Genomic DNA, 23,395 nt, shown 5'->3' on the forward strand with positions numbered 1-23,395 from the left:
CTCCAGGCACGTCATCCTGAAATCCAGAGCAAGCCCAGAGGGAACTCCCACAGGAGCAGAGAAGTTGTGTCCCCCTGGCTGGTGCCAGCAGCGCACAGAGCTGAGGAGGAAGAGGAGGAGGAGGAGGAGGAGGAGGATCTCCCGCCTGGATGGAGCTGCTGAGTGGACAGACCTTGATTTGCAGAAACTCACTTGAACATTTCTTTGCAGCCAAGAACAGATTTGCAGCTCCCTTGGGGTGTGGTGGTTTTCCAGGGGAGGAAGCACATGGATGTATCACAGCATAACCCTGTTCTTGTGGTGAAGACCTTTAGCATCTCATTCCTCATTATTGCTGCGTCTAAACATTTATCTCATCACCCCCTTTTCTTGTCAAGGGATCAGTTCTGCTGGAAAACAAAGTGGTTTAGGGTTCCAAATGAGACAGATTTTATGCTGAGGGTCCTGTTCTCCTCAATGGCCATCCATGTGAGGGGATACCAGGCTCCCACCAGCACCATGTGGGGCAGGAGCAGCGCAAGGGAACCAAGGAGGAACCAGCGTGTAGCTGCACCTCTGTGGCCAGGTTTGACCTAATAATAATCCATAAATTTTGCTGTAGTTTCCAATTCCAGAAGCCTGAGTAAATACCTCAGCCAGTGGTTTTATTCCAACACTGGAGATTAAAGAATGGCTTCCCAATTTTGTACATGCACAAGGTTTTCCCGGCTCTGGAGGCAGCGGACACGTGCAGCTGATAGAGGAGGCCGTGCATCCCTGGCCCTTCACTTCCCACGTGCAGATGGTCCATGAGAAGCAGGAGGGAGAGCTGAGGCTGCCAAAACACTTTGGAGTGGTGACTGTCACACAGAGCTGGCGCTGGCGTGCCAGTCTGAGCACGGGGTGGGCACGTGGATGCCAGCGTGGGATCCCAAAAGCTGGGCACAGCCTGGAGGGCTGCACCACAACACAGCTGGCATCCCAGGGAGGGTGGTGACCCGGGCAGGGGGTGTCCTGTCCCTGTACCACCTCCTGCACAAGCCCACTCTGCAGCCCTGGAGCATCATCATCACCTGCCCAGGGCGGAGGAGGAGCCGCCAGATGGAACAGACTGAGCATCCCATGGGCGGTCACGAGCAGCCCGTGCTCGAGATGAAAACCCGCCTCTCCTCCCCCAGGTTTCCATGATACTGTGCTGCTCCTGGGAGCAGGGATGGCATCTCTGCCTGGCACTTTGTTGTTCCAGCAAACCCTGCTCAGATGTTTCATATTGATGTGATGATTAACTCGAGCCGTGGTAAAACCCCAGGAAGGTGTTTGTCTGCAGGAGCCTGAGTGCCAGAACATGAGTCTGCTCTGAGCCCAGGCCCTGCCTGCTGCTGCTGGGCTGGATGGATGGAGGCAACTCTGGCTTGAGGACAATTTTACAGCTTGATCAAGCCTTACTTTGGGACATTTGCTATTTTTTCAGCCTTTCCTGCTTCCCAGAGCATGCTGCCCTTGCTTTCATCACCTCCCTCAGGAGCCTAACGCTCTTCATGGAGGGTAGCAGGGAGCCAAGGAGACAGGAATGCTTGGAGAAGGTCTGATCCCTCACTAAGGAGGTGATCTGGTCCCCTGTGCTCCAACACAGCTTGTCCTCCTAAGATGCTAATGAGGTTCTTATAGCAGCAAAGCCCAACTTGTTGAAAAGGTTGCTTGGATCAGAGTTTAAGGGACTTTCTCCACATGCATCTGCAGCACCGTAATTAAATAATCCCCTTGTAGCCATGGAAACGTTGTCTCTGTGTCCTCTCCCACTCAGCTGCCTCTCTGCCAAAAGTTACAGGCGTTGATTTGGTTCTGACAGCCCGTTGGTAGCTCTGCTAATCCTTCTCTGCTGAGCAGTGTGGGAGAGGAGAGCTGGGTCCTGCAGGAGCTGCTGGCCCTGTCAGGAGAACTCCCCCTCACCCCCTCCTTGTCCGGTCCCTTCCTCTGTGGCAGGGACTGATGGCTGGAGCAGGTATTCCTGCCTCCAGGGGCTTCACAGCACTTTGGGGATGGTCCTCGATGTTTTTTGGTTAAAAGCTCCCCCTTTTCCTCCTTCCCCTGTGTCCTGGCTGCTGCCCCATGGATGCCCTGCCCACATCCCCCTTGTTGTTTGTTTTTCTGTGCTCACTGCTGGCATCAGTCTCAGCGTGTCTGAGATCTCCACAGGCTCTGCTTGAACCAAGAAGCCATTTCCAGGTAGGAATTTTCACACAGTGTGGGGTGGATTGGACCCACATGTCTTGCTCTTTTTCCCATCCCTGCAGGCTGGTAATTCCTTGGCAAATGTGCCACAGGAGGATTCTCCATTTGGGGTTTTGCACGGAGACTCAGGGAGGAGAAGAGAAGTCTGTCAAACTTTTTACAACCCCCTGAGAAAGTTTGACTCTGTTTTCCCTGTCACCCTGACACATTAATGGCTGGAACTGATGTGTCCTCCTTGCTCCTTCCCACACTTTTTCACGTCTCCTGCACCAGCACAAAGCCGGTGTTTTCTCGTGAATAAAGGGAAGAATAAAACCTCATTGGAAAGTTCATCAACTTTGGGCTCCTGCTCGCTGAGTGATAGATAGCTTTAATTACACTGAACTAGTTGGCATCTCTACTCCACTCCCCAAAGTCATTAAAAATAGATTTTCTGTTTGAACTCCAACCCCCTGAGGGGTCTGTGGGCAGCGTGCCGTGGTGGTGGGACACCCCAGGGACTGTCTCCAGCCGGGGAGGTCAGAGGCCTGGGCTGGTGGCACGCACAAGCTGTGGAAACTTTGCTTTAGTTGTTTATTTTAGGTATTTATTTATTTATTTATTTGGAACTGGTTCCTTGCACTTGTTTTCTCTGAGGGCTGGCTGAGCTGGAATTCATGTGTTTTGGAGAGTCTGTATTGATTTTTATTTTTTTATTTTTTTTTTTAGCTGATGTTATGGGTCAGGCAGTCAGGGAAAGGTGTAATGAGACTTTATCATCTAATTATTGAGAAGCAGGTTCATTTTGGCACAGAGAGAAGTGGGGAACACACTCCTGCCGTGGTGATGGACCTTCTGAGATGTTTGCTTGGAGTGCCAGGAGTGTTCCTCTGGCCTATCTGCCCTCATGCGACCAAAGAGAAGTATTTGCACTTGAAAACTAATTACTGAAGTCCAAAATCCTTCCCAAATAAACCACACAGAGCTGTCCTGGGGCTGGCAAGGAGCAAAGAGACCAGGCTGTGACAGATGGGAGTCACGTTGGGTCTGCAGAGCTGAGAGGTGCTGGTGCCTGCTGGCATGAGGATGATGGGGTGGAGATGCCACGAGTGCTGTGGTGGCCAGAATTTGGGATTGCTGAGGGTGACTGCACCCCTCCTTTCCTGCTCCCTGCCTTTGGAAAGCTGTGGGCCTGCAGAGCTGACCCTGCCCAGCTCACAGGCAGGGTCTGTCCTCCCTCCCTGCCCTTTCCACTGCCTTATCGGAGCAGCAAACTGCTCTGGGTTCTGTTGGTTCTGCTGGATCTGGTTGCTGAGGGAAACATTTCAGCTCTGTCTTGAGCTGCTGGTGGCCATAAAATGTGCCAAGGATGATCCTGTGACCCTCATTCCCCTTGGATGGGGAGCAGAGCTGCTGGTGTGGGAGGCAGGAGGGGGTGTGTGCAGGGACAGGGGCTCACAGGATGCCTCCTCAGAAGCCAAGCAGGATTTCTCCCATCACTGGGAATGTCGGTGTGTGGCAGCGACAGCCACTGCTGTACCAGGGGCAACAGCAACCCCTCTGCTCTGTCTTCCTTATGTTTCCTTCTGGTTTTCCCTTCAGTGCTTTTCTGTCTCCTTTCCTTACCATTTCCTTCCTATTTTGCTGCTCTTTTGCCTCCATGCTCTCATTTTTCATCTCCCTGTTGGCTGAAGGGGACATGGGAGGAAGTTGTTGGACTTGGGAGTCCCCTGTCCCCCACCCTGATCCGTCTTGCTTTCCCTTCCAGCTGCAGGCACTGCTGTTCCTTGTCTTCTCTGCCCAGCCCAGCGCAAATTCTTTGGTCTCATAATGACAATTAGGCTGTCAGAGAACAGTTTAAAAATACCTAAAGCCAAGAGAGTCTTTCCAACCTGCCATCAGGAAGAGTAAGGGCAGCAATGTTTTACTGCTGTGCTGTCTCTGAAGGAAATACAGCTTTCAGTCTTCTGTGTTCATGATAGGTCTGGGATAACATATGGATGTGTCCTACTCTTAAAGGGATTTCTCTTGTTTGTCCATTAAAATGAAACATACTCTGTAGAGGGTTGGAATATTTCTGATATTTGGATCGTGGCTGGTAAGGGGGTTGATTATGTGCTAGTGCTGAGAGAGCTGGGCAAATACTGCAAACCTCCCCAATTTTTTTTCATGCATGGAAATATTCCAGTGCTTCTGATCATAATCTGTCTAAACTTATTCATTTAAACTTTTACTTGGACATTGGGGCAATAATTTCTATGAAGGGTGAATTTCAAAGACGCAGGATTAAGTATTGGAGAAAGAAATTCTTCTCCTCTGATGTTTTACACCTTCCTCCAGCCAGAGACCACAGGGCATATCCAAGGCTATGGAACTGCTGATCCAGAGGGACCCTCAGGACTCTGCTGCCCTGTGGTAGGATCAAGCCCACCCACACACCTCAGGCAGGTCTGTTTTGGTCCCCAAAAAAGGTTGAATGGGTGAAGTTCCCTGCCTTGCCTTTTTCCAGCGTTACAAAGAAAGGATAAAATGGTCCCATTTGGGCTGGAACCTTACAATTCTTTGCATTGTTCCCAATTTCTGTGGCATTTTTAAAGAATTATCATGTGCAGAAGCTGCAGCTTCTGAGCAGAAAAAGAACCCGAACGCGTAACATAAAATCATCTCTAATGAACTCTTATTCATCTAATTCAAATCCTCTGTTATTTATAGAGCCCTGAGAGAGCATCCAGCTCCTCACAAACATGAAACAAGCCCTGAGCTGCATATCAATCACAGGGACAGATCCTGTCAAGCCTCACTTTGTGGGTAAGACGAGGTGGGGCAGCAGTGCCTGAGGATTTTGGGGGCTGTCCTGACCTCCAGGGTGGGTGAGAGCCAACCCACCAGCACATGCTGGGGAGATTTGAGGTGGGAGACCCAGTGAGCTTCCTGGATGCATCCTGTGGTGGCTGGTGTCTCCCAGGGGGGATGAGAGCTGTGGCAGCTCCCAAGGGATGCTTGCCTGGCTTGGAAAACACATTTACTTCTAGTTTTCCACCCAGGAGCCAGGTGATGTCTGCACTGGTCTGCACTGGGAGATGCTGGGTGACCACTGGTGGTGGGAAGGGCGTGGGCATGGTGGCAGCACTGGGCAGGGTGCAGGAGTGAGCCCTGGATGGGCCATCCCAGGGGGCTGTGCCTGTCACTGGGATCCTGGGCTCGCTCCCACCCCACCATAACGTCCATAAAGTGCTTTGAGCTCCTTAAGGGAAGAAGCAAAGCAGGTAAAATACATCACATGTGACCAGTCAAGGCACAGACCCTGAGAGGACACCCCAAACACCTTCTGCAGCCAGGATTCCAACCCAAGCCCTTCCTTTCCATCTCTGTGCTATCACATTCTCCATCTCTGACACTCTTTCCATCTATCACAGACCGAAAGTATCCCTGGTGTACCTGCCTCTGCCCCTCACACCCCTCATTCCCAGCTCTCAGCATCCCCAAAACTAAACCCTGCACCCACCCCACGGGCTCCACCTCACCAAAAACCCCACAAAAACCAACCCACCCATCCCCGGGGCGCATCCATGGGCGATTTTGGTTTTTTTTTTGGTTTCAGGAAAAGCTGTTGAGTAGGGGCTGAGGAAACAAGAAGAATAGCAGCCCTATTGGTGTCGTCTTCAGAGAGGAACTGGGTTCTCACTGTGTCAACAGCACTTGGCGTGAAAGTGGCCGTTGTTTGGGGAGACACTGCTCCTTTCACTGCTGGTCACTGCTTTCCCTCCCAGCTGCTGGGAGCCGGGTGCTGTTTTGACGGACAGAGCGAGTGCGATGCCGACAGTTGTTTTAATTTCCAGCCAGTTGCAGGCATCACTCCCAGGGCCCTGAGCAGAGCAGCCAAGGCTGCAGGGCTGGGCAATAACTATTTGCAGTGTTTGGGAATAGAAATGCAAATAGAACCTTCGAATCTCGGGATGGTTTGGGGTGGGATTTTGGCCTTGTCGCGTTCCACGCCCCCTGACCAGGTTGTTCCAAGCCTTGTCTAATCTGCCTTTAAGACTTTTAGGGTGTCCATAACCTCTCTGGGCAACCTGTGCCAGTGCCCCACCACCCTCATAGTAAAGAATTTCTTCCACACGTTGTATGTATGGGCCAGTGCAGGAGCAACCCCCTGCAGCATCAGGACAGGGATGCAAACCTACTGTGCCCGTTGGGGGTGGCAAAGGGGTGGCTTGGAAAGGTTAAAGTGGTTAAAAAGGTTAAAAATTTCTTCATGTTGTCAAGCCAGTGACCTATGGTTAAAGCTTGGTGTCATTTTGGAGCCTTTGGGGTTTTCAGCGCTGATAAACAGGTCTGGACCGTGCTACACCTCAGCATCCTGCAGGGACCTTGCCTGAAGGGCAGGCAGGGGTTTGCAGCAGGGTTTGGGGTTGTCCCACCTGTGCTTCCCTCTCTGGCATCTCTGCCTGGGAGAGCAGGAATCCCCTGGGGGCCAAGTCCACGCTGGTGCTGGAAGGGCTCAGGGTGGCCAAGGAGGAGGCAGCAGTGAAACCCCCACCTAGACTAAACAAGCTGACAAAATCCCAATGGATTTTACTCCCCGCCAGCTTTCCTCCCTGCAGCGGTGTGAGATAGCAAACTGTAAATCAGGGAGGAGAGAACAGCTCTGGCCATGGGAGCACGTCTGGGCAGGGAGGTCGGGGGGTTCTGGCGCCAGGAGTGGGAGCCCAGCTGGGCTCTGTGTGTCCACGATTCCCCCCAAGGGACGGGCTGACTTCACGTCTCGCTCTCCAGTATTTCCTATTCTTGGATATTGGAACAAATTCATTTAAGGCAGTGAATTGCTGTCGTGTTACGTGGCTCCAACTGGCGGAGCAGGACCTGGAGCTGCTCTGGTTTTGGTGGAGTGAGAGCAGCACTGAGCCCTGTGTTTGCTTTCCTTGCAGGTGTCCCGGGTGCCCGTGGAGTCCTGTGAGCAGTACACGACCTGCGGGGAGTGCCTGAGCTCGGGGGACCCCCACTGTGGCTGGTGCTCCCTCCACCACATGTAAGTCCAGCCTTGACCACTTTGTGATGATAAAAGCAGCTTTTAAAGCCTACCAAGCACCTCCCACACGAAAAGAATTAGGTTGAAGTTCCTTAAATCAGTTTTTTCCCCTTCTTTGGACGTTCCCTGCGTTGGCAGCACGAATGCCTTGGAAATTCCCTGAGCTCCTGTGGAAGGGTAAAGGAAAATAAGCTCCTGTTTTGGGAGCAGTGGGTCACTCACTGCGTGGAGAGGGTGATGTGGACACAATGAAAAACCAGAATTTAAACTGGTGGGAATGGAGGCCTCGTGTTTTGCACGCTCCTGCTCCCCTGAGCCGCAAATCCCAAATAACAGGGAATTCCTAAAGGCAGCAATAGACTCTGATTATATGAGTGGGACTCTGCTTTCAGCGAGGTTACAGCATCAGAGCAGAGCACTGAGCCCTTTTAAATGCACCAGGAAGGGATATTTAAATGCTGCAAGGAAGGGTCAGGGGGTCCGTGGTGCTCCAGCCGTTCCCGGTGGGAGCCGGGAGCACGGGGCTCGGGACTGGGAGCCCCCCACGTGCATCCCCAGGCACGGAGGGCTGAGGGTGATGGGGTTCTTTTTTTGCAGGGGAGCTCCAGGAAACGCTCTCTGCATTCAGGAGGTGTCCCTGTCCTTCCTTTCTCTCCGCTGCCATAATAAGGATCACTTCCTAAGGCGGAAGGGAGACCACCGGGCAGCGGCGGAGCGGGGGAGGAGGGATGAGCCTGTAGAAATCCCTCCGGCCCGGTGCCAGCTCGTAGAGCAGCCCCGTTAAATGCATGGAAAGCGTGGCAATGGGGGGAGGCAGAGTTCAGGGACCCGCACAGCAGCGCTTGGCCACGAGCCTGAGGAGCAGGTGCTGGAGGGGAGCAGGGAACACCAGGCTCCTCCGCAAATCTGGCCTGGATTTGGGACCCGTGGGCCTCGGGGTGCAAACCAGCTCCCCACAGCTCATTCAGGTTATTGCCACGCTCGGGGAGGTGCAGGAGAGCCAGCTCAGCCCCTGGCCCTGAGCATCCCTCTGGCTCCACACAGGCAGGGGCTGAGGGCAGCAGCACAGCCCTGAGCATCCCACCAGCAGCACCCCAAGGCACCCTGGGCATCATTTGGGGTCTTTTTTAGCTCGTTCTTTTTCAGACAGGCACCCTGGGCATCATTTGGGGTCCTTTTCACCTCGTTCTTTTTCAGACAGGCACCCTGGGCATCATCTGGGGTTTTTTAGCTCGTTCTTTTTCAGACAGGCCTGTCCAGCCCTACAGCTGAACCACCCTGTGTGCAGTTGTGTCTGGAAGTCTTTGCTATCACAGCTGCTTTGTCAGGAGTGATTTCCACCCCTGTGGATTCCCATCCCTTTGGCTCTGCCTTGTGTGCCTTTCCAGAGGCTGGGACAGCCGTGCAGGATGGGGAGGGGATGCTGCATTCAGTACCTGTGGGTGGGTGTGCTTGGTGCTGCTCCTCAGCCTCCTGCAGCAGCTCCTCTGCAAGGATCACCGAGCACTTTCCTAATGCTAATGAACTGAATCTTCATAAGCCACCTGGGAAGCAGGTAAAGGTTGTTATCTTCATTTTGCAGAGAGAAAACCCTCAATGTCAAGAGGAGAGAAAAGTGTCATTTCCTCTGCCCTTTTGGCCATGACATTTCAACATTAACCTATTCCCAGCAAGGGTTCCTTCCCCGATGGTATTTCTCAACTCTTCCCTTCAAGCATCTGCACTTTGGAGCAATGATCATTTCTTAGCTTCTGTTTAAAGCTGTAAATAATTGAGTTTATCTCGCTGTTCCTGAAGCCTCTGTCGTGTTTGTTTGGAGGCCCCAAGTGCTGGAGTGTTTGTATTTAATTTGTCATCTCTCCCCTCTAAGTCTTACACGTTCCTCCAGCCAGAACAGCTGCTCAGTGGAAGGGGTGGCATGTCAGGGTGTGATGCTCACACTGTAGTTTCTGAAAGATGGCTAAAAGGAGGGTGTGTTAAAAGGATGAGGAGCAGAAGAGGAGATGATTTAGCCCTTGGAAGAGGAGATGATTTAATCCTTGGAAGAGCAAGAGGGTGGCTGGTGACCTGAGCAAGTGTGGAGCTGGTAAACACCAGCACTGAGTGTCTGTTGGGGATTGAAATTTAAAAGTTCTCCCCACTGCTTGTGGGATTTTGCTCCTTGGGTTTGGGGTCTGTGTCCTGGGGGGTACCAGGGCACCCAGGCAGCTCAGGGTGTCTGTGAGGAGGAGCAGGGCAGGCCAGCCCCTATGGCAGCTCCTCTCTGGACACTTGGAATCCATGTTTGCAGTTGCCAGAGGTTTAGCTGAGAGTGTGGACACGCAGGTTCTGAGGCATCTGGGAGCCTGAAAAAAAAAATCAGGATTTTAAATGATGTGTTGGATGCCTGAGTATGGATGGACATGAGAGGGATGGACAGAGCACCACCCCATTCCAGGAGGCACCAGGCAGTGTGTCCTGCCTTCCCCACCACCAGCCAGAGAGGAAGGAAATAATGGAATAGTAAGGAATAAAGGAAAAGTGAAAGGATCTGGGTTGTCCTGGGCTGTTTCATTGTCCAATATTACACAGAGCTCTCCTTGTGTGCTCATTAGGGGGTGGTGTCTCTTGGAGGCCTCAGTCAGGGTTCAGGCTCTGTGGCACAGGGGGTGTTTGCACACCTGGAATTCCAGGATAGTGGTTGTAATGATACTGATGGATGAGCTGTGGATGAGGGTGAAATCAGTGAGCTCTGAAGCAGGAGCTGCTCACACTGGAGGCTCCAGCCATGAACCTGAACCAGGAGATTCCCAAAGCAGATTAACTCACAAAAACCAGTGGTTGATGAGGTGGTGGCCATGGGCAGCACTGGGATTTGAGGAATTCTGGGTGCAGGACATTTGAGAAGGTGCTAAAAACCAGCAGGATGGGAAAGGTTCTCATTCTTCTGCCAAACAGCCCTTCTCACCTTGGGGTCCCTGGGGCAGCAGGCGATGGCTGAGCAACCCATTCCTGCCTGGAGCCTCTGCTGTGTCCTCCCTGCCAGGGCTTTGCTTCCCATGCAAGTTCATCCCCTGCATGGAGAGCAGATCCTTTGCTCTTCCTCTTCTACAAGTAGCAAGTGCTCTTTGGGAGCGATCAGAGGCCTTGAGGAGATTGTTAAAGAGTCTCTTCAGCCCAGTGGGATCCCAAACCTGCAAGGCTTCCACGCGCTGCTCTCTGCAAGTGTGTTATTGTCTCCAGACCTATTTATCTCTGTTAGGGCTGCTGCCATAAATAGTATGATAAAAAAGAGCCATTCCAGCGAGTCAATGAGATAAAGGCTCCAGTCAAGAGCTCACTTTAAAGCTATCTTACAGATTCACTTAAACCTCGATAATTCTTCCTTTGGCAGCATTCATATTTAGCTCCATTATGCTCCAAAGGAAAAGGTACTAAAAGCAAGAGGGTGAGGAGAGCAGCACCACCATTTGCCAGGGATCACACAGGTGGTTTGGAAAGGGAAAGTGGACACTTCACTTAATCTTAATCTAAAGCAAACAGCCTCATGAGAAGGATCCTGGTCCCACTGTTTCATAGAATCACAGAATCCCACAATGGTTTGGGGTGGAAGGGACCTTAAAGCTCATCTCATTCCACCCCCTGCCATGGGCAGGGACACTTTCCACTAGCCCAAACCACCCCAACATGACCTAGAACACTTCCCAGGGTGGGGCAGCCACAGCTTCTCTGGGAAACCAGGGAGCAGTGCTGCTGTTCCAGAGCCTGGTTTTGCCCCTCTGTCAGTGGCCAGAGCTTGATGGCAAAATGCAGCCTCTGCGTGGGCAGGACGTGTTTCTGCTGACGTGTTTGTGCGTCTGGCACAGCTGGAGCTGCTCCACAGGGAGCCAGGGAAACAAGCAGTGTGACAGCAGGACCTTGTTAATTCAGGTACCACAAACACTCCAGAAACTATCAGAGGGAACTTGCTGGTGGGACTGGGAACGGCAGCTCGACCCAGCAGCCTTTGTGAAAGCAGGTCCAGGACCAGCAGGGAGTGAAAAGGGACAAAGTTTGCTGATGGCTTATTGACACCATTAGTACCAAAAGACAAATACATCTTCCAACCCCAGGAAGAAAAGAATTTCCCCCAAACGACATAAAATAGGAAATCATGGAGGGATGACAGTGCTGCAGTCTCAGCTATCTAGCCTGAAACACTGATAATTCTTCCTTAGTCTCCTGGTGGGTGCTCTGCTGGAAGCAACTGAATGTCACTCTACTCCAAGGACACCTGCAATAGAAAAACAGGGATAACGAGCCATCCTGGAGCACACAGCATGCTAGGAGCAGTCCTAGTCACTTTGGCATGCTCTGGGGCTTGCATTCCTGCTGGTGGGAATGGGAGAGAGCTGGGAGCTTAAGGCATGAAAACCAGCCAAGCACCGCTGGCAGCAGCTGGAAAGTCCCATTCCTGGCTGTGTCTCACCCCTCAGCTCCAGCAGGAGATGATTACTGAACTATGTGGTTTTGTTTTAGTCAGAATAGAGGCATCATCTTGTTGTTGTTTCGTGGTTTGGTTTCTGTGCAGACGAGGAGTTTATGGGCTGCAGAGTGCCTGGCTCAGCCCACACCCCCAGCACCCACTGTCACCCCTGGCACTCAGAGCTCTGGGTTGTGTCCCAGTGCAGGCAGGACTGGGAGCAGCTCACGAGATCCTCGTGGTTTGTCTTTCCTCTGCTCACAGGACATTTTTCGGCACCTTTCAGCCCCACCCCGGTGCCCGACAGCGGGTGCCGGTGCGGAGCATCGCCGGGTGCCGGGGCAGGACACCTTGCCCGGGTGTTTTCCGTGCTCTGACGTGTCTCTGTGTGGCAGGTGCTCCCCGAGGGACAGCTGTGAGCGAGCCCACGAGCCCTTCCGCTTCGCAGGCAGCATCAGCCAGTGCATGAGCGTCACGGTGCAGCCCAGCAGCATCTCCGTGTCCGAGCACAGCCTCCCGGTAAGCAGGGAGGGGGGGGGCTGTGGACTTCCAGAGCCACTTCCAGAGCCATTTCCAGCATTTTCCAGGCTTGCAGTGAACACTCTGTTCTCCAGGCTTGGCACAAGTGTTTTCTCATGAAGTCAGGCTCGCAGAGCAAAGGGGTCATCCGAGCCGGGCAAGAGGGGGTGGCAGAAGCAAATTCCCCTTCCCCTCGGGCCTCAGCTCATATTTCTCTTGCTCTGGTTTCGTTAGCTGGTGAAAGGAAAGGCTTTGTTTCCCAAAAAGCTCATCTGTGAGCTGTGCTCAGCCCTGGCTCTCCGAAGCATCCCAGCTGTTGCTCCTGGAGCCCCCCAGCACCCCGTGGCAGCTGGGTCCTGGCCTCGCTGCCTCCCCTTCCTGGGATAACCCTCCTGACACTCCGTGTGGAAATAGTGGAGGGCTGTTGGGAGGCCTCCAGGCACTGTTTTGCCATGGGGACAGTCCCCATCTGTGATGGGATCAATGGGAATGTGCTCATTCCTGCTGGGATGGGGCAGGGGGGTCTCTCCTGGTCGTGCCGTGGGGCAGGGAGGTGGTTTGAGCAGAGGGGTTTTGGGATGGTCGCTGCTGTTCTCATGCAGGAGAGGGAACACACTGCTGCTGCTACAGCTACACAGGCATTGGGGGTGGCAATGCTTCTGTAGGGCAACCAGGGGCCAAAAATCTGCCATTGCCCCACTCCTGACCTGCAGTGCCCAAAGGCTCAGCAGGGTGGGTTTTTATCTGTAAAGAACCTCCCCCTCCTCATTAAAGGGCATCTGGCCACCTCCCATGGGCAGTTGAGTAATTTAAGGGGGTTGCACAGAATGGGAAAGCGGCAGGGACTGGAAAGGCGAAGGAAATTTGGGCAGCTTTGCCTGCTGACTGATTTTCTGGCTGCTGTGTTCCCTCCTGTCCCCGCTGCAGCTCAGCCTGCTGGTGAGTGATGCTCCAGACCTGACAGCCGGGGTCACCTGCCTCTTTGGGAACCTGACGGAGGTGGAGGGGCAGGTTTCGGGCAGCCAGGTGGTGTGTGTGTCACCACCAGCCAAAGATGTTCCTGCCATCCCCGTGGATCAAGGTAAGTCGCTGACTCCTGGTGATGTCTGTGCCACCAGACAGCCCCGAGTGGGTTTGGCAGTGTTTTCTGGGTGGGGCAGAGCCTTTGGGGCTGCTGCTGGAGAAATTCATGCTCCTGTCAAAGGCTGTTGAACCCAGGGAGCTAAATACGCTTCATCCTTTAGAAATGCATCCCACACGGGGAAGGATAGGCTGGGAGCAGGCAGCAGGACACGATTGCCCTGTCTTTACACCCTCCCTGCGCTGCCAGACAGCTCCCAAGGCAGGACAGGAGCTGTCTGTCCCCTCCAGGGTGGCTCACGAGTGGGCAGGGGCTCTCAGCCTTGCCAAACTGGGTGAATCTGGAAAGCAGGAGTCCTGGCTGAGCACCCACGAGTAGGTGGATGCAGTTTCAATTTTTTTTTTGTCCCGATCTTGGGGTTGTTTCTTCATTAATGTCACCACCGTCGTGTTTTCTCTTCCTGTAACCAAAATGCTGCTTGCTTAAAACTCATTTTCTCCTTGGCATCCTTCCAGGTGCCAGCGGGGCTTCCCTGCTGATATCTTTGTATTTCTGAGGCATTTTATGGAGCCTGAGAGTTGGTGAATGCTGGGGGCTCAGAGCCCCAGGGTAGCAGGGCCAGGTTAGACTTGCCCACAGCAACTCCAGAAGAGCAATCTGCTCTTAATTAACCCAGTGCTGAGGCTCCTGAAGAGCTTCACTTGTTTCCAGCGGTGTCTCCTATTCTAGGAGATACTTCTAGGAGGTGATGTTCAGTAAAGCTGTGGATCCCAGTTCCTGGAAGTGTCCAAGGCCAGGCTGGATGGGGTTTGGAGCAACCTGGTCTGGTGGAAGGTGTCCCTGCCCATGGCAGGGGGTTGGAATGAGATGATTTTTCCCTTCCAATCCAAACCCTTCTGTGATTCTGTGGTTCTAGTCTTGGGCTGCTTCTCAGAATACACTGGATTTTTGTTTTGGTTGGGAGACATTGCTGGAGACAACCAGCCCAGCAGCCTGGGGTGCTGGAGGGCAGGGTCCAGCCAAGGGGGGTGTGGGTGGGGGTCCTGATGGCTGGGGGAGCAGGGAATGGTGGCAGCCTGAGTTCCCCTTGTACCCCAGCAGCAGGGGGCTCAGCGGGTGCCCCTGCATCTGGTGTTGCTTCCCCCATTCCCGCTGGCAGGACTGACAGGCTCTGCTTTGCCTCCCCAGACTGGTTCGGGGTCGTGCTCCAGCTGAGGTCGCAGGAGACGGGGAGGACGTTCGTCAGCACAGAGTTCAAGTTCTACAACTGCAGCGCCCACCAGCTGTGAGTGCTCCCTCCCCGGCCCCAGCAGAGCCAAAAACTGGACAAAAACCCTGGGAAATGGGTGCTGGGCTGCGGGACCAGCTGTGGGGGGGTTATCACACCGCTTGGTCCATCCAGCACACACGTGGGATGCAAGGGGAGCCAGCAGCCCGTGTCTGCTCCGAGCTCCGGGTGCCTGGAGGAGCTTTCTGTGCCTCGGGAGCCGCAGGTGGAGCGAGCCTGGAACAACCTCAACCTGCTGGTGCCCCCAAGCTGCGCCAGCCCGCAACTGTGAACTCGGCGGCAGCCTCGCAGGGAGCGGGGGAAGGCAGAGCAGAGGGGCCGGGGAGGGGGGTGCCGGCAGGGGGAAGGGGGCTGCAGGTAATGGGAGGGGGCTGCAGGTGGTGGGAGGTGGGCTGCAGGCAGGGGGGAGTGGGCTGTGGGCAGTGGGAGGCAGGATGCAGGCAACAGGGTGGGCTGCAGGCAGCAAGAGGCGAGCTCTAGTTACTGGGAGGGGGGCTGCAGGTACTGGGAGCTGAGCTGAAGGCAGCAGGGTGGGCTTCAGGCAGCAGGAGGTGAATTGCAGGCAGGGAAGGGTGGGTTGCAAGTAGTGGGAGGTGGCTGCAGGCAGAGGGGAGGCAGATGCAGGCAGGGGAAGGTGGATGCAGACAGAGAGGAGGTGGGTGCAGGCAGAGGGGAGGTGGGTGCAGGCAGGAGAAGGTGGGTGGAGGCAGAGGGGAGGTGGCTGCAGGCAGAGGGGAGGTGGGTGCAGGCAGGGGAGGGTGGGTGCAGGTAGGGAAAGGTGGGTGCAGGCAGGAGAAGGTGGATGCAGGCAGAGAGGAGGTGGGTGCAGGCAGGGGAAGGAGGGTACAGGCAGAGGGGGGATGGGCTGCAGCCAAGGCAGGAATCAGGCCCACTGGGCTGCTCCCTGGAGGGCTCAGTGCTGCTGAGGATCATGGAAATACGTCCCTTCTGGGCACGTCTGCTGCTGGAAGGCAGCAGGCAGCTGGCTGGCCTTAAAAACACATTTACAGACCTGAAGCATTTATGGATTTCTCTCTGGAAACAAAGCAAGCTCTAAAGCACCTGAAAGGACTGCGGGCAGGACCTGCCAGCAGCTGGATGGGGAAAAGAAGGGCTGGGAGCAGCTCCTGTGCCAGCACTGCCCTGGAGCCTGGTGTGCTGCTGGGGGCACCAAGGGCCAGTGCAGGGTCACTCCCTGTCTTTCTGTGCTGGGTTTGAAACCTCGAGCTATGGGGCCTTTCGTGCTGCACTTGGAAGAGGGTTTGTGTGCTGCTGGGCTTGGCTGGCCTGTGGTTTTTCTAGGCATGCATTCATTTGGGATTTTACTTTTGTTGTGAGCAGAGCCACTGGGATGGCAGGAGCCCCGTGAGTCCTGCAGTGCTGCCTGTGGTGGTCTCTATCCATAATCCCAATGACTCCTGCCTCCTGTCGTGCTACCCCTCATGCACAACTCTGTCCTTAGGTCCTTGTCCCTCACTCAGGCTGTGCAGCACCAGCCTCTCCTCTGCTGCCAGCACTTGCAGTCCCCCCAGCCTCTCCTGCCTTCTCCTGGTTTGGAATTTGCATGAGGAATGGCATTCCAGGGACCCCTGTTTTCACTGAGGAGCTGAGGTTTGGATCAGGAGAGGCAATACATCCTTCCTGGCCTGTCATCTGGCTTCATGTGGCCGTGCCTTTCCTCCAGCTTGTGTTTGGAGATAAAGTGCTTACAGGGTGGTAAATTCTGCAGCACTTACATCACACCAGACTTGTTATCAGGGAGTTCAACAAGGGCACGAGCCAGCCTGGCAGGGATGAATCACAGCATGCAAAAAGGAGGCAGGAATACAGGGCTCAGCCAGCAGAGAGGAGACATCTATTGATCCTGAGGCTCTTTACTACCATGGGGAAGGTGTCTGGGGAGCAGCTGAGCCCTCTGGGGCTCTGGTGTCTGAAGGATGTGCCCCTGGGAGGTGGCATTAGGGAAAGATTAGGGGCAGGAGGGGTTTGAGGATGGACAGGAATGTGCTGCTTTTGCAGACTGGTGCTGTGAACCCTCCCATGCTGGATCCAGCTGTTGGGAACCCATAGGCTGAGGTGGTCAGGGCTCAGGTGTATGAATTCTGTGTCCCCAGGGAGCTGCAGGTGGGTCAGGGAACCTTCTCTGTTATGTGTCTTTTAGTAAGGGCTGGATGAGGTGGAGAGATGCATTTTCTGAAGCAACAGAGAGAATTAAGTTCTTGAGAAAGCTGGATCAAGATGAAAAAGCAAAGATGGTGACCTGGTGTAAGTCTGGGAGCTCGGGAGCCCCTTGTCCCACTGCCAGGGCTGGGCAGAGCTGAAAGCAGCAGCCAGGAAACCACAGAAACCACAGAACAGTGAGAGGAGCCAAACCAAGCCACTGGCCTGGGTGGTCAGAGAGATCCTCCTCCCTCAGAGGGAAAACAGAGAGCCCCACCAGTCCCAGCTGGGAATGCTGGACACCAGGGCCACGCCAGGTGAGGGCAGGTGAGCAAAGTGCTGCAGATCCAACGGAGACAGAAATGGGTCAGACAAATGAGTAATTAAATAAGCTTTGCAGCTCTCGATGTTCTCCCCCAGATTTGCATGTGCATGATTAGAATAAGCTTCCTTAGCTATTAAGGTCACTATGAAAGCATCAGAAGGAGAACACAATTGAGTTATTAAAACACGTTCTCATGGCAGCAGAGCACAGGAGGCATTGCCCCAGTCCCTGTGCCCAGCTGGCAAGAGCCACTGAGACCTGGTTTCCTCCTTTCCCAGAGTTAAAGAGCACTTTAAGAGTGCTTAAAGCCACACTCCCACTTCCCTGGTGATGCTTCTCTGTGCTGACCCTGGGATTGCTCCAGCCCATCCTTGCCCCGGGCACCACAGTCTCTGGAGCCACAAGCTACGACACAGAGCTGAATCCCATGGGCACAGCTCTGCCAGCAGACTGCCACCAAAACGCTGCCACGTGGCACAGAGGGGTGGCCTCGGAGATGGAGGAGGTGGCTGCTGTGAATATTAGCAGCTGTCACAGATCCTGCCTCTCTCTGGCAGCAGTTAGTGGGGAACAAAACCCACCCAGCAGTTTGCTGGCAGCTGGGCCCCCAAGGCCTGAAAAGGGTCTGTGTTCTTTCAAAAACATTTCATAAACAGTTAATTTTTTTCTGACATGAAGCAAAAGGGCCTGCTGGACTCTTTGCACTCCAAGGCCGAGCAGAAGTGTTGCCGTTGACTTGAAGCATTCCTGACTTGTAAAACAACTGATCCCATTTTTCGCCAGGCTTGCCTTGTTTTCCACTTTCTAAAAACTGAAAACCAAGCCTGGTGTGTCTGTGCAATGTCGTGCTTTATTTTATGCCAATCCAACGATGTGCAATAAATCCCAGCTGGCATTTTATTACAGAATGAACTACGAGGTTGCCTAAAGGACACTTTGGGGCGTTTGTTTTCCCAGACCTGTTTGTTGCTTTTTGTCTATCAAAAGGTCCTTCCAAAGAAACTGTTCTCCCCATGAAGGATTTCTGGCAAGGCCTGTCTGTAACCATGCAGACCTCCCAGGGGGATAACCTGTGTGTGCTGAGCTCTCCTTTCTCCCCCCAGGTGCCTGTCCTGTGTGAACAGCGCCTTCCGCTGCCACTGGTGCAAGTACAGGAACCTCTGCACCCACGACCCCACCACGTGCTCCTTCCAGGAGGGGAGGATCAACGTCTCTGAGGTACCAGACTGGCCTTTCATCCCTTTATTCTTTGCTTTTCTGTGGCACGAGTAGCACAACAAATATTTACGTGAGGTTTTTTGCCTTCCCACTTCGAGAAGTGGAGATGCAGCTTTAAAGGAGCAACAAGTGTCAGTCTGACTGAAGTGATGTTCTTGAGCTGAACACCAAAGCTGACCCTGCCTCTGCTCTCTGGGAATGCCCATGTTCATTAATAATGGTAATTACTGTGGTGTTTTCCTTCAGGGGTCTCAAAGGCTCCTCAAAAGCCAGCACCTTTCAGCAGCTCTGCTGGCGTGCAGGGGTTTGTTTTGCCTGCTGGCCAGCAGCAGGTCTTGCTGGGACTGTTCAGTGGGTTGTGTTGGCAGGTCTGGAATTTATGGCAGGAGCCCGACTGTAAACTGATTAAGGAGGGAATTACCAATGTGCACAGCCCCAGATTCTGGAAAAGAGAATGGATTCAGGTTCCAGTGCCATGGACCAGGAGCCATCTCTCTTAGCAGCTCATAAAAGGTGTGGGGCTCAAATCCAAAAATGCTTTTAACAGTCAGAAGAGGCACAGCCCGTTAATGGCTCTGCCAGCTCTTCTGTGTGTCCCAGGGCAGAGGGATCCACGAGGGAAAGGTGTTTGTTAGCACAAATTCCTGATTGAACATTGCCACTAACCCCTTGTTCTGGGGTTCCTGCACCTCTGTCCTGTCTGATTCCCAGGCTGCTGCCTGCTCCATGTTCATGAAGTCCAGAGCAGCTACAGGCTCTGATGCTGGCAGGTACAGGCTCTGATGCCCTGGTTTTTGCCCTTACTGTTCCTACGTGAAGTTTTGTAGTGCCTGAAGTGAGTGCAGGTCCTAAAGCTGAAAGGGAAAAATGGTTTAAAAGGTGCTTTGAAAATCCCGAGTGCCTTGGAAAGGGGGAAAAGCAGCAGTGAGGACATCTACACGTATCAGGAAAAGAAAGGAGAGAAGACAAACCCTTATGAGTGAGTAATGGAGACTGAGAAAAGCAGAAGGGATCAGTCAGTGGAGTAAACACTGAGTCGTTAAAAAGAAGTGACCGAAGCTGCCAGGTTGCTGCTAAACCAAGAGTAAACTTAACTCCTGGGTGTCCCTGGTTAAAATGCTGCCTGGAGACAAGGAGATACAAGGCAAGAGACATTTATGAACTGCTTGTGTAAATACCTCAGTGGGAATCTGCAAGATCCAAGGCACGGGCAGCGTGACTGGGAACAGGCACTGCTGCCAGCGAGGGATTGGAATGAATGTCCAAGGAGAAGCATCCACCCCGAGGACAAAGCAAAAGCTTTCTCAATCCAGTTCAAAGTCAAAAGACTTCCTTTCAACATATCAAGAGAAAGAAAATCCTTTGCTTCTCCTCCTCTCGAGTGATGTGGGGGTTTTTCTCCTTCACACTCAAAGCATCGCTGCCTTCCCAGGCTTTACAGTCGTAGTTCTCCCTTCTATAGGTCTTCACCCCCATGATCTCAGAAGTGTTTGACAAGTCTCTGGTAAAGTAGGACAATCCCATTATCTCTGTTTTTCTCCTGGGAGCACACAGGACTTGCCTGAGGGAAGGGAGTGGAGGAGCTGGTCTGTCTGCCAGTTCCTGCTGGGATCACAGGACTGTCGTGTCTCCAAAGAACTTCCTCTTCATCTTGTAGAAGGTTGTTTCTTACCAGGGGATGTTTTGTGATATCAAACACCTTCCTGGGGATTACTTTTGATAAGGGCTGATGATAACCATACAGGCTGTTCATCAGGACTCCTCCAGACCTCTGAACCCAGGCAAAACCAGCCACCCAAAGAAATTTGTTTGCTCATTTAAGGCCGATGGGTTGCACCCAGTGCAGTGCTAATGCCTTTATGAGGGGCCCTTCCCTCCTGCCAACACAGACGTGAAATAAGTGCCTCAGAGAGAGTTTCCTCTCCTAAACCAATCCAGATCACAATGTTCTCGTTGAGTTGTGGCTTGATATATTAGGAAGTTGTTTGTGCTTACCATCACTCCCCTCCCAGTGGTGTTTGGAGCTGGTGATCACCGTGGCAGTGCCTCAGCCCTGCCCTACTTACAGTCCCCTGTGCCTCCCCTTACGTAAGAGTTACACACGTGTTCACACGGGCTTGGAAATCTGCTCGTGCCTTTATATTTAATTCAAGAGAAAAATATGTTGAATATTCCCTTTTACTCCTGGCCCGTCAGAATCTATGTCCCAGCGGGATTCCATGTGTAGCAAAAGCTCCCTTTGATGCTCTTAGGAGTTGTCTGTCCCGAGGAGGAAAAGGAGCTCAAAGCCACAGCCACTCCACGAGGTGATGGGGGAAAGAAAGCCCCTCTCCATGAGCTGTGCACTTGCTCCTCGTGATCTTCTGGCTGTGCTGACTGAGCTAAATGCTGCTTTTTTGCCCTGCTTTCCGTGAAAATACGACTTTGAGAGTTTTTCCATCCCTGCACCTGCCCTGTGGACAGGAATTGTTTACTCAGATCCAAGGTCAGAGCTCAGGGGCACATGTGGAGGATGCAGAGGACAACCCAAAAGGTGGGTTGGTGCTTCGTCCTGGCCTGTGAAGCCATCAGTGATAACCAGGGCTATTGGTGAGACACAAAGGTGCCCCTGGACTGCCAGATCCCTGCTTTGCATCATGCTGTTGTATTTGGAGAAGTGAAAATGTGGAAAACATTGTTTAGGGTCACTGGCAGATAAACACAGAGCAGCTTTTACAACAGAGGGATCTTCCAGGACAGAGCTGGCTGTTCCTGGTATCCTCCATCCCATAGGAAGTTTCTGATGTGGGGTGAACCCATCTCCACTGAGTTCTCCATTTCCAGGTAGCCAGCTCTTTAGGAGTTAATAGTTAAATAAGCAACTATTTTCTCAGCCTGAGGCTTCATTTGTCAGCAGGATGTGCCTGCTTGGACATTGCCATCCAGAGGGCCATGGGAAGGCAAAGGTCTGGGGGTGACTTGCTCCCACTAAGGCAAAGTTTCTTCAAAAAGTCTCATGGCTCTGTAGCACTGATTGTCTCACTTCCCAAAGCTTCAGATCAGGCCAGTGGAATCTGGGTTTATGTGTCTGAGGTGGTTGTGTGTGTGCAAGGCTGTAAGATGTCTCTAAATGCTTGAAACTTTCAGATGAGGAGGAATGTGGATAAATATATCCTCACACCCCATCCCGGTGGAGAGCTAGAACCAAATAAATCCTATTAGCTTCCCAGAATGTGGGATCCCATCCCTCTTTGATGTCCACCGTGTGCAGATAATGCCATTTCCACATGCAGGATGCTGATTTGGGGATGGAACATTTCAGATTCTGGGAGTTCTTTGCCGAGCCAGATTTCAGCTCTGGTCTGACTCCTTTGAATTCCCACTGATTTTAGAGCAGTGCCTTTGCCCCTGGCTGTGCCCTTGGATGCTGAGTGCTGCTTGATGTGCCTTGAAGGGAACAAACCCAAACTAAGCCTTCCTCGTGTCTGTCCTGACAATCCCCACCATGTGGGAGCTGTGATGTGCAGGAGGGAACTCTGAGCCACATCTCAGGCCACCAAAGCCAGCAAATGACTTTGCTGTGTCACATCTAACTTTGGAGAGGTGGCTTTGCCTGAAATAGTAACAAAAAGCCCAGCTTCAGCAAAATTAACTCATCTCTGAGCTTATTGGGATTTTTTCATCCATAGCTTTTTGGGGTATGTTCAGAGGGGAAGGAGCCAGGCAGGGAAGAGCTCTGGATGTGTTCCTACCTGTCCATGGGCAAGGGAATTGCTCCTGCCCTCACCTCTGGTACACAAAGGGTTGTTTATGGGAGAGAAATCATATTTTCAGCCTTCCATGGCTGTAAATATCACAAATTAATGGAGAAGACCCAGGTTACAGCACGTGTGTTCAGCTCAGGACTAAGTGCTGTTGGGGAGGAATTTAGCAGGGAGAAAGGTTTGGCTCCAGCTGCCTTTCTTTCATGTCTGGTTTCTAAGGAGCAAGGTCTGCTCTCCTTTCCAGTGGCATAAATGAAGGATAATGTGTTTCCCTGAGTGACAGGCACTGTAATTTATATCATTGGGAACACAACTGCGAGCCAGGGCTTTACATTCACGTGCCAGATTCGTTTATGTTTAAAACTTTGAAATATGTGTAGCAAGTTAGCGTTTGTGGAGAGTTTGTGGGGTTTTTTTTGAGATGAAAAGTACAAAAACAGTCTATTTTCTGCCATTTGGGCTAAATCCCGTAGTCAAAAGAATTGCCTGCCATTTCTAAGCAATTTTTTCCAAATAAGAGCAAGGAGGTTTGACCTACTAAAACTGCTCAGTTAAACACAAATAATAACCATGGGTGCTCTGTTCTGCTCCAGAGACAGCTGCGTGTCGCGGGTCTTTAAGGTATTTATAGACCTTGGAATCTTTGAGGCTAAAAAGTGTTGGAGAAGCAGAAAACGTCTTTGTAAATTGGGCGAGATGATACTTCATAGGCAGAATATTCCCCGAGAGTCTGTGCCACTCACGCGTCTTTCTCCTGCAGATCTTCCGATTTGTGTTTATTCTGGTGTAGGGAAGTCAAGAAGGATAATGAGAGGATTCGACGTGTTTGTTTAGCGAGAGGAGGCGATAATGGCCTTTCTAACTCACTGCAGGATTTACCTCTCGTGAATTAAAAAACAAAGTAAACTGATTACGGAACAAATTGTGTATTCCACCGGCTGCACTCTCGCTTTTATTTGGTATTTTCTGGGTGTTTAGCTCTTCCTGGGGATGAAATGCAGAATGGAGCACCCAGGCTGAGCCCTAACGAAATAATTCATGCTAGCACTGGCTTTTAGATCAGGGAACAGGTAGAAGAGGTGGTGAATGGACAAACCACCCTGCCAGGCTGTTCTACTGCAGCATCACCCCCCTGCAGCTCTGTGTGTGCAGGGTGGGACCTGGGTGCTACTGCAGGAGCACCCACATGAGACCCAAACCAGCTCACATGCTCTCTGTGGGAAGGGCTGGGTGTGCAGGGATGTGGGTGAGCAGGGATTTGGGTATGCAGGGATTTGGATGTGCAGAATTTGGTTGAGCAGGGATTTGGTTGTGCAGGGATTTGGGTGTGCAGGGGTTTGGATGTGCAGGGATATGGGTGTGCAGGATTTTGGATGTGCAGAGATTTGGTTGAGCAGGGAT

At 52.6% G+C, this 23,395-nt stretch overlaps 1 protein-coding gene across 5 annotated transcripts in view; it reads left to right on the forward strand.

The window, feature by feature from the left end:
- The window catches only part of PLXNA2 (plexin A2), a 173,554-nt gene that overhangs the window by 93,599 nt on the left and 56,560 nt on the right, over positions 1 to 23,395 (forward strand). For all 5 annotated transcript variants that reach the window (XR_003536172.1, XM_027695025.1, XM_027695023.1 and 2 more), the window contains 5 exons: positions 7,119 to 7,219; positions 12,056 to 12,179; positions 13,107 to 13,260; positions 14,449 to 14,545; positions 18,137 to 18,251. Coding sequence is in view for 4 of the 5 variants with exons in the window: in XM_027695025.1 (XP_027550826.1) it covers positions 7,119 to 7,219; positions 12,056 to 12,179; positions 13,107 to 13,260; positions 14,449 to 14,545; positions 18,137 to 18,251 (591 nt within the window). In the remaining variant the exon portion in view is untranslated. The remainder of the gene's footprint in view (positions 1 to 7,118; positions 7,220 to 12,055; positions 12,180 to 13,106; positions 13,261 to 14,448; positions 14,546 to 18,136; positions 18,252 to 23,395) is intronic.

Source organism: Neopelma chrysocephalum, unplaced genomic scaffold (assembly GCF_003984885.1).
Source record: "Neopelma chrysocephalum unplaced genomic scaffold, ASM398488v2 Primary Assembly neopelma1_100, whole genome shotgun sequence".
Taxonomy (NCBI): Eukaryota; Metazoa; Chordata; class Aves; order Passeriformes; family Pipridae; genus Neopelma; species Neopelma chrysocephalum.